Source organism: Musca autumnalis, unplaced genomic scaffold (assembly GCF_047663935.1).
Source record: "Musca autumnalis isolate F117 unplaced genomic scaffold, ASM4766393v1 scaffold_3, whole genome shotgun sequence".
NCBI lineage: Eukaryota > Metazoa > Arthropoda > Insecta > Diptera > Muscidae > Musca > Musca autumnalis.
The window spans coordinates 37,003,885-37,015,138 of record NW_027411866.1 but is presented as its reverse complement, the minus strand read 5'-3'; the positions used below and the strand labels follow the sequence as shown (position 1 = coordinate 37,015,138).

The window sequence follows — 11,254 nt, the reverse complement described above, 5'->3', positions numbered from 1 at the left end:
CTCGATGATTCCTTGGCAAAACTGACCATAAAACCCAAAATTCTAACTAAGTATGTAGACGACATATTTTGTATCATTAAGAAGAACGAAGTAGATAAAACATTGAGCATTCTAAATACATTCCACAAACAGTTACGTTTTACCATGGAAGGTGAAACTAATAATCAATTGCCATACCTTGATTCCATAATACATAGGCAGAATAATATTGTTACGAATGTAACTGATAGGTTTAAGTTAGTTTAGTTTAATTTCCGTTAATTTAAAAATTTGAATTGTAACGTAAAGTTTTTATTACGCAGTTACTTTATTTAAGCAACAACAACTACCATGTAGAACTCTCTTCATTATTCTAGATGTTACTTTACCTTTCATTAATGTGCTTTTATTTTGTTTTGCCATAATCATGTAATTATCGTTTAGTTGCTACTTCTTTCTTGCATTTGTTTGTTGTTGTCATTACTTTGCTTGTCGTCCGCCTGTATTCCCCCCATGTATGTATGTGAGTATGGTTGTTCGCTTAGTGCGAATGTGCGTCTGTGTGTTCGTTGCACAGATTCGAGGTGTTGCCATATGTGTTCTAGAGGACTCTAGAACAGGGAGACTTTGGGGTATAAATACAGGGCAACTGGCCATGACGAGTTGAGTTGTGTTTTAAGCGTTGAACTGAACAGATCGGTTAAATAAGAGCTGTGTGCTAACTAGAGACTTGCTGTGTGCTTTGTAATTAAATTCGGTTCTGAATAAGTGTAATAAAGTAAATAAAGCATTGTAGAAACGTAATCTAAAACGAACCCTGTTTTATTTGGTACAAATCGTATCGGGGAATAAAACAACGTCTACACGGAGATTAGTTAAACCTAATTCCGTAACAATATATTGGTATTGGACTGGTATCAAAAACCAACTGCCTCCGGCAGACTCATAAACTATCATTCAAAACACCCTCGAAGAATGAAAATCAATACTGCGACAAATTGTATCAACAGGGTACTGAATATAAGTGACAAGAAGTTTCACAACAAAAACAAAATGAAAATAAGAACCATTCTAAAAATGAATGATTTTCTCACTAAAACTATTAATGGCTTAATTAAGCACGTAGAAAAGAACAAAAACGATCGAAACATACAAAGAGTCGAAAAAATATACAAAAGGTCAACATACATTCCAGGCTTTTCTGAACGATTTTCACATTCCAATTTGTTTAATAATGAAAAATACCAATTAGCTTTCAAAAGCTCCAATACCAACAACAAATTCTTTAGTCAAACAAAGTCAAAAGTACCAAATGAAGAGAAGTCTAATGTGGTATATAAAATCAAATGCAATGGTGACGGATCCAATATATGTAAACAGACATATGTTGGAACAACAAAAACAAAACTAAAGACCAGGCTCAGTAGTGCGATTCTCTAACACAATTTTTGAGTTACCAACAAAAACCGGTAAAATTAAAATGCTTATAATTTCGGTAATTAACGATATATTTCGGTAAGTTAGCGACGAATAAAAAGTAGTCGTAAAGTTCTACCGATAGCCAAAGTGTTGTCAACTTTTATTTGATATTTTCATTCATAATTTTACGTTTAAAAGTTACCGATTATTGTCGGTAATTCAAAAAATGTGTTAAAGAATGGCACTACAGGTCCCATAAATCTGATCAAAAGGCTAAAAACAAGTCACTGGAGCAAAAAACAGCTCTTGCAGCCCATTGCATCAAAGAAGGACACACGCCCAATTTTAAAGACGTAGATATCCTAGCACAGGAAAACAATTACAAACGCAGATTCATACTAGAAATGTTGCATATTGGGAACGTACCTGCTGAAAACAGAATGAATTATAAGTCTGACACAGAACACTGTGCGCAGATTTATAGGAATACAATTGAAAAACACCAAAGAACTTTAGTTGGAAAGTTAATGTCAGCAAAAGAGGATGACAAAGCGGTTGCAGTTTAACAACAAATAATACTAAAATAAAGTAAATATTGTTATATGATTGTTTTATTTATGTTTATATATAAACAAATGATAATTGTTTCTTTTAAAGCAAATAAATCCCTGATGATGACTATCGAAGATAGTCGAAATATCGGAAATAAAACATAAACTAAAAACCGAAAAATTTTCTGTTTTTAATTAATTTTCTGACCTTAAGCCGAACAAATGGAAACAAAAAATAATGTGTTTTTGTGAAAAATCAATAAAATATATGATTTTAATAACAAGTATGAGCAAAGGAAATTAGAAAAGGAAAGTAACAGACAAGTGAAAAAATAGACAATTCTATATCAAAATGCAGTTTCTGAGGCGGCTGACATCATTTGTGGTGAAACTTCGACTATTAGACATTTTATGGAATCTTTAGAGAAGATGACGAATATTGTCATCTGATATTTGACATCTGATATTTGGACACGGCATAATAATGAGTTAGAATGTTGAAGGGTTATTTGGCAAAAATTGCTTGCGAGATTTTTCCAATATTTATACGGCTGTAATGTAAGAAAATTTAAGGACATTTTGTTTATTTATGCTTTTTTTATACATGTTTATTCTTTTCAATTCTTAGATGTTATATCAATATTCAGCGAATCGCCTAATAAAAAGCGAAGTGCAGCAGAAGAAGAAATATTTTAAGCAGATAAATCACACCAATTCTTATGGTCAAGAACCACCAATTCTTAGGCGATGATATTTCTGACAATGAAAACGATATTTTTTATTTTTGGTTAGTCAGCCTTGAAAACATTGGCTCTATTTACTAATTTTGTGCTTATGTGGAATCTTGGGCTTAGCCCTTTATAAAGATAAAAAGACTGTAATACGCAATTTGTACTTTTTGGTATTTTCATAATTATATGTTATTCTTTAATAAAATGTACTACTTAAACAAAAGTATAAGTTCATCGTCTTATAAAACACACTATATAGCCTTTTAATCTATAAAAAGTTTCAAATAGGCCAACAAAACTTAATAGTGAACAATTTGGTACCAATGTCTCAATATGACCCTTTATGTACTATTAACTCACTACCTCCAATGTCTCTATTGACTCACTACTTCCAATGTCTCTACTGACTTACTACCTCCAATGTCTATACTGACTCACTACCTCCAATGTCAACACATGGTTCCTCAGGAACTACTGACTTACTATTGACATAGTAGTTCCATTGTCAGTACTGACTTTCGAATGACACGTTCATACAAAATGTCTATAGGAAATTCCATTAGTTGTCTACAGTTTGTCAGTAATACTGTTGACAATGTCAGTAGTAAGTCAGTATAAATTCACTATTGACATTTCCTACAGGGTACCCACACTCGCATGTGTATTCGTTGATGCGCCAACGCAGACTGATATTTTGTCATTGTTAATGATAAAGCTTGAAAGCTGTAATAAAGCTTTCCAAAGTCCTTTCTTGAAATATGAAAGCTCTTTTCACGTGAAATACAGAACATCAGTTGCTTTCACAGGTGAAGTGCATGTGTGATGTGAAATGGATACACGGTGAATTCCAGAACATGCCCGATTATCATTACGACGAGAGTTTAAACAACGTTGGTTGTGATTTCGAGTCTCCGACAACATCAAGCCTATCTTATAGGTATATTTAAGAAATGTGTATAAATAAAAACACAGAATTCATCTCTATTAGATCGATGGAATGGGTTCAAATGCTGATGAAAAGATCGGATCTTTCACGACTTCTTTTGCATTGGTTCAAATGCTAGTGAAATGATCGGACCTTTCACGACTTCGTTTGAACCAATGCAAAACATGCCATGAAATCACGTCATCGCATGGAACCCCTTCCTTCAAATTTTGCTGGGATGTTATTTTCCCTAACGTAACACGCAGAGCTATAGGTTTGACCTTTACTTGGTTTTCGATCGAGTTTTCTCATGCCGTTTTTTTTATCGTGTCGAAAACTTATTCACGAGCAAATTCTCGATCGAATCGAATCACGTAATTAGGCCGTTGATTGTTTAGTCCGTCTTGGTCACCAAAAAAAAAACAGCTGGCACTTAATTCTATCTGAAAATTATTTTTCCATGTGCGTAACCCAAATAATTAATGACTAGATTATAGGTGAAGTATTATTATTTTAAATATTTTTATTACGCTTACATTTAATAACAAAATCAAATTAATAACTTATCGTATAGTTTAGTGTGAATATGGTATTTCGAATAGCCACTTTTTAAAGTCCAATTTACACGTGAATACTATTCAAAATGGCTAGAAAAACGTTTCAAATAATGCCAAAGATAATAAGCAACTTTGTGTTTGCAAAACAAGCTAAAGCTTAGGACATACAACACTTGATTTGTATGCCAAATAGTAAAGGGAGAGAGGAATGCAGTGCAATATGATGTGGATGCAGCAGAAGATATCTATTCTTCAAATGGATTTAAATTTGAATCATATTGATTTGTTGGTTCATCCACTTCATCATCAAAGGGATTGTTTGATTTGGCGACATGTGGTGCTGCTGATGCTTTGGATTGACTTGGTGGTTTGTATTGATTTTGTGATGGTACTGCTTTGGAGTAAGTTTGATGTTGTGGCGGCGTTGAATTATCAAATGGATTTGAATTTATCATTTTTGTCATTTGTATTTCCATTATCTTTGATTTACCAAAATCACTGCCAAGCGGTTTAATACTGTGGTGTATTTGTGGAAGTTTAGCGGGGGGTGCCGGGGAGGAGAGATATTGATGCTTATGTAAAAAAACTCCAGTAGATAATTTTTGGGATATATTTTTCAAGGGTGTGGAGGGAGTATTGTTTGCCAAGGCAATTTCATTACTGGCCATCGATAAGTCGGTGGATTTGTTATCCGAGTATTTTTGTGAAATACTTAAACAAACCAGGCAACCACTGATTTCCGAATACGAAGATAAACATTCCTTGTGATATGCATGCTGGCAGAGATAAAAAATGGATGGAAATTTAAGCAGCTGCTTACAAATATCACATTTACTGTTACGAAATTCCATTGGCTTTTGTTGATAGTCGGAGAGTAGGGATTTAATTTGCTTCAGTTTTATATCGGCTGATTGGACATCTTGGAAATTTTCAAAAGCCAATTGTTTGAGGAAAATGTCCTTTGGTAGTGCTTTATTCAGATGGGACAAATTGAAATGGGTATTTGCCGAAATCTTTTGCAATATTGTCAATGTGTATTGGGTATTGCAGTGCAGAGTTTTTGATAGAATATACTTTACAAATGCCGAAGACTGGGCAGATTGTAAATTATCTTTACTTAATGTTTGCATCCACATGAGGGAATATTTATTGGTATCCAAATCAATGGCACTGGTGTCCATTGGCAAATCGAAGCAACACTTCAAAAAACTACTAAAATTCAAGGCATTTAGGCCAAATTTTTCATACATTAACTTAATCCCCGGTAGATATTTGTGGCTGCGACATATTATGAATACATCATTGAGACTAAGTTGTAAGCCATTTTCCTTTATGGTTTCCATTAGGGTATTTGCATTCATTCCAGAGGATTTCCATTTTTGCAAGAGAATCTCTGCCCATATAATATTGATGGCGGCATTTTTACGATATTCAAAATCCAATGAATCCAACACCTTCAACACCAAGTCCTTTTGGCTCAAAAGTAAGGGTAATATAATTTTAATAAACACCTCAATGGATGCCTGCACATCCAACTTCTGTGACAATATGTGTTTTATCACATCCACAATGTCCAAGGGATAATGTCGAACCAGCCAGTTTCCATATTCTGCAAAAACTTCTATTGCTTTATCCTCCCTGAGTTGGGAAAAATATTTCATTATATCCTTTTCCTGACATATGGTATCAAACATTCCCAAATTTTCACCATTTTGGAAAATTTTATTCATATCTCCAGGTAATTCCAGACGACGATCACAATTCCTCAACAAATCATAATACTCCTGCGAGGCCACCTCAGATTTCATTAGACTTCTTAAATATTGTATGAGAAACTCATTGTAGCGAAAGTTCAGGAGTTTACTAATTACTCTAAAGGGCGGTACCTGACCAATAGTTTTGATGTACATATTTACCGATTCATTGATGTCACCCCGTTGCAGCAGATGGTCTCCATAGTTAAGGAAAACATTGGCAGCTAAATCAGGATACATAACCTGGCCCTCCACCAACTTCAAGGCAATATCGTAAAGGTTCTTGTTGTACAACAACTGCAGTTTATATCTCAGCTCCTGGTCCCTTAGGGTGTAAATCACTCCATCTTTGGTGAAAATCAGACAATTATCAAGGTCCGAGGTGGGAAAGATGCACTCAATCTCCGACAGTTCTTCATTAAGTACCATCATATTATTTTCAATATTAATAATGACTAGTTGGGAGCTTCTGCGGCTGCTATTTGCCGCATTGTTGTTGGCCTTTACCACAATCAAGTGTTTGCCAAACCATCGTACAATATGTTTGCTGCCATTAATGGCAAAACAGGGACCTCTTCCCTCCACCGTATAGCAATATAGGGCATCTTCTCGAGCCACCACAAAGTAACGTTCTTCATTTGCCTCTCTCGCTGGTTTCAGAGCACAGCAACTAATGGGAGCCACCTCATCATCAATGACAATTTTACTCTCAGTATAATTACCATTAGCCAAAACACTATAACACACTACTCCCGTGTCGGAACACACAAACATATTCAACTCCCCACGTTCTTTGCGTAAAAACTCTATACCCTTAATAGGTTTCATACACACCTGCAGAGTTTTAAAGTTAGCCGATATATCACGAGATATCACGGATTTATATAAAAGTATGTGACCCTTCTCCAAACCAGCTGCCAGATACAATTGATTATCCATATAAAATGATTTCAAAACTGAAACCTTGCAGTGGCGTGGTAGAGCGGCTGTGCTAACCGGAACTGCAGGTCTCCGTTTCAACAGCTTCGAGACACTGTAGACTTTCAAAACACTCTCGGTTGGGGAGATCTCTTCATGTATGGTCAACAAATCTGAGTCTTCTGTTATACAGCAATTGTTAATGGCGTTATTGGATGCCTGAAATGTTATACATTCCCAATCGCCCAAAAAGACATAAACCAATCCATCGACACTACAAAATATCTTGTATTGCATGTTGCTGCAATTGGCTGTCACCGTATCCCGTATATTTACATATTTCGTGTGGACATTCAAGACTTCCAGCTTGAAGAAATTGCACATCTTCCATTCGAGCACACCCATCGTTTCTCTATCCTTGATTTGGGCTTATAATTTGTTTTGTATTTTCGTAAAAATTCCTTTGGTTTCCACGTCCTGTGCGTGGAATAGTCACAGACGAAACAGTTTTTATTCTCTTAATGGCTAAATCTTTAAATCCTTCCCAAATCTTCTTTTGTTTGTGTTTAGAGGGGAAAATGAAAATTCGCTATTAAATTCTGACAGCTCTGTCACTTAACGGATGAACAGAGTTGCCAAAACTCAAAGAATGTTTTTCGGTGGTTTTGCGAATAGTTGTGGTAACATACGGCAGATAGACTTAGTCCCGGCCCACACTATCGTGAATTTCATTAAAAAATTTCATGAAATTAGGCGTTCTTAAATCGAATTTCCCACTACAACAATTTTATGATTTTACTCTACTATGGAAGTCGATCTAGAGACGCATAATTTCATGCAATTTTTTCAATGAAATCACTCTAGTGTGGACCGGGACTTTGGAGACGGAGATACAAATGTACATCTTTATTCCTTTATGGGTACTAGGTGGAATAAGAAGGTGTTACATCAAATCATACCAAACGTCAAATTTGATCACAATAATGCAGTGCTGTGAATTGCTTGTTTACATTTTGTATGAGATTTTATTCACAATAATGCATTTTGACAACTAGTCTGAAAATCAGCTGTTTTTGGCGTTACACCTTAGCTGTGTTCCAGAACTAAAAAGTTTTTACAATTTTTACGACTTTTACACATTTTACTCGAAAAAGCGTTCCCGTACACAAAAAAGTTGTAAAATGTTCACTTCTCTTTAAACAAAAATGGCGCTGAATGACGCTCTCTTTAAAAACTTTTTACACGACAAATTTGGGCGAGTAAAAAAATGGTAACATAGTTGCCGGCGTCTGATTGGCTGATACGCCGACATTGACATTTGTTCAAGTTTTTTTGACGTATTTTCCATTTTTCCGTTCCCGAACTATTTCAGTAAACTTGTGTGTGAGAACAAATTTTTTGCAGTTCTCTCTTTTACGAGTTTTACCATTAAAAAGTACGGGAACGAAGCTCTTATTATTCCACCATGCTCCATGCCCTCCAATTCAAATCTTTGAAATATGGCAATCCTTTTGAAAAGAAAACAACAAACAAATACAATGACTGACAGCTGCTAAAATCACAAATGTTTCTTTTGTTGTTATAAAAATGTAAAATAAGAACAAGCTTGAACAATTAATTCAGAACTTTTTTCAACAAAAGAAATAAAATTGTGAAATTATTAAGTGGATTGTGCCCAATCATGGCTGGATTAATTGACAAAAGGTAAAAGATGGATGACATTAAGAAGAATTGGCGAATGTTTCATGATGATTTCTCATTTCAATTTTAGAAAACGTAGCAGGGAAGATGATGCATCCTGTGATTCAACGCCCTTATCAAAACGCATCAATAATTTGCATTTATCTAATTTTGAGGAGGCTTCTCAATACAATCACCAATCGACACAAGATAGCCACCTACATAATAATAACAACAATCATATACAGCAGGTACCACTAAAATAACATTGATGGAAACTGGAGAGACTTTGGGAAGGGTGACAAATGGATTTGGAAAATAAGATAGGAATATCGAGGATTTGGGACTGGATTACGATAAAGTTGATATTGTTTATGTTGATAGAATGTCAATGACCAATGAAAACTACCACAGAAACTACTTCTATGCCGACACATTAAGATGGAAATGGCCTCGACCCCCTTCAAATTTAATAGACCGAACAGACCAAACATTAATTAATAAATTAACCCCCTGTTGTTGTAACTATTTTTTTGTTCGTTCGTCTACATTCGTAATAATTTGGACATCCATATCTCAGCCCCTAGATCACATACAGTCGAATTCTTCGTAGACACGTTCTATATAGTTAAGAATTCCTCATTCAAAAATCAGCGTTCCACATTTCCGCTAAGACGAGTAAATCGATCTACAAAATTTGACAATTCGTGTGAGAACATAAAATTTTTTTTACAAAAACCGGGGGTAAATTTAGGACCACCACCATTCATGTTCTGTAATAAATTAAAAAGCCCTATTCCGATAGCTAAGCAATTTTTACAAGATATAGGCCAAATTGTCCTGATACATATGCTTATACTTTAGTTGGTTTGAAGTTCCACAATTAAAAAAAAAAATACAATTTCAAGCTAGCAGTCGACCCTTGTATATGTATGTGGATTCTTGGTGGTACTATCAGTAAAAATTCCAATTTAATATTAACTTTGGTTAGAGGACTAAATAGCTTAACCCAAAAATATCAAAACAATTCTTGTGCCCAATTAATTAGCTTGCTCCGAATCTATTACCATTTTCTACATAAATTAAATAACCCAAAGTAAACTTTATACAGATGTGGAGACTCTTATATATTATGTTATTGTGTTTACAACAACTCTCATTTGTCTTTATCCACAGCACATGTCCAAAGAAGCTATGAACATGCATAATGGAACATCGTCTGTTTCAAAACAACAAATGCATGTTGCCAATGGAGGAGAATCACATGCAATGTATCATCCCGAATTGAACAAATCGGAAAATCCATTCTATTATGATAAAAATAAATTATTGCATGAATTACATTTGGAACGCATGAAACGATGTACGGTTTAGAAGCAAATGTGTTACTACTTCTTCACTGAAAAACTCCTGGAATAGAGTATTATGGTTAAGTCGTTTTCTTCTCATTTAATATTTATATTCGCCATGCCATTTATTAACATTCTTCTATCTTCGGTTTTGTGTATTTTCAATTATATTTAACACATACAAAACATTATATAATTCGTTAATTTAAACAACTTCTAATATAACTCAGTAAAATTGAAGTTCACATCTATTTTTTTAGTTCAAATCTTATTTGTAAGAAGCATATGTGATTAACAAATAATAAATAAAAAACAAAATGCTATAGTCTATGATATAATATTTATCTTCTTGAATAATATTTACTATATTTTCCTATTTTAAAATATATTTTTCAATTTTATCCAAAGTTCTAATAGACCTTAAAACGTGGATCATTTTAATTTGAATTACCATTCTCAACATTAATTGCAGCAGAATAATGCTAGCAACCTGAGTATAGCAGTATTGTCTATTGTCTTAATTATTTTGTTGTTGTAGCAGCTTCTACAAGAACATGTACAGTATGCAAAGTTCATATTCGTACAAACTTCAAAAATGAATAAAATCGTTATTAATTCTATATTTTATATGCAAATATGATACAATTGGTGGGGATTACTATAAAACTATGTTTACATTTACGAAATCCACTCGATTTCAACTGTCAATTCCTTTGCGTATACGTCAAATGAAAACTCAGCTGAAATCCATTCGATTTCATTTGACGTTTAAGCAATGGAATTGACAGTTGAAATCGAGTGGATTTCGTAAATGTAAACCAAGACTATGTTTACATTTACGAAATCCACTCGATTTCATCTGTCAATTCCCTTATGTATACGTCAAATGAAAACTCATTTGAAATCGATTGGATTTCATTTGACGTTTGAGCAATGGAATTGACAGTTGAAATCGAGTGGATTTCGTAAATGTAAACCAAGCACAAGCATAACAAAGAAAAATTTAAAATTAACAAAACAAATTTTTAATTTATTGCATCATTTAGGTATAGATGGCGCCTGTGTGGATGGCAAAGTTCGTATACGTACACCTGTAGGCACTATATATTTGTGGTATATAAGGATTTTTAAAGCATAAAGGACTTATTTTTGCGACTACTAATCATAACAAATATGAAAAATATTTTTATCTCTATGGAAAATAATTCGGGGTTCAAAGGGTTAAGTGCATTATCTCGATATATTTGACATATAATGGCTATATCACACCATATGCTTTTTCACATGTATGTTGTCACATTGGCAAAAAATTTTGGAAGTTGTGCAATTGGAGTTATGATTTCACAACATCTTTCGATGTCCAACAGAGTTATGAAAAATGCACTCCGTTC

General features: G+C 34.1%; 2 protein-coding genes and 1 long non-coding RNA gene across 3 annotated transcripts; 2 read left to right on the top strand and 1 right to left on the bottom strand.

Moving 5' to 3' along the window:
* Positions 1 to 1,850: 1,850 nt before the first annotated feature.
* On the top strand, positions 1,851 to 2,903 carry LOC141398565 (uncharacterized). Its single transcript, XR_012411663.1, has 3 exons — positions 1,851 to 1,986; positions 2,056 to 2,507; positions 2,578 to 2,903. It is a non-coding gene; the product is annotated as an uncharacterized lncRNA (long non-coding RNA).
* Positions 2,904 to 4,096: 1,193 nt separating this feature from the next.
* Positions 4,097 to 7,482, bottom strand: Vps11 (vacuolar protein sorting 11). The gene has a single exon (XM_073979344.1). The coding sequence runs from the start codon at positions 7,237 to 7,239 to the stop codon at positions 4,408 to 4,410; it is 2,832 nt and encodes a 943-aa protein (XP_073835445.1). The 5' UTR covers positions 7,240 to 7,482; the 3' UTR covers positions 4,097 to 4,407.
* An 856-nt stretch (positions 7,483 to 8,338) lies between these two features.
* LOC141396540 (uncharacterized) lies at positions 8,339 to 10,196 on the top strand. The gene is made up of 3 exons (XM_073972094.1): positions 8,339 to 8,538; positions 8,606 to 8,765; positions 9,691 to 10,196. The coding sequence occupies exons 1-3, from the start codon at positions 8,516 to 8,518 to the stop codon at positions 9,886 to 9,888; spliced, it is 381 nt and encodes a 126-aa protein (XP_073828195.1). The 5' UTR covers positions 8,339 to 8,515; the 3' UTR covers positions 9,889 to 10,196.
* The last annotated feature ends 1,058 nt before the right edge of the window (positions 10,197 to 11,254 follow it).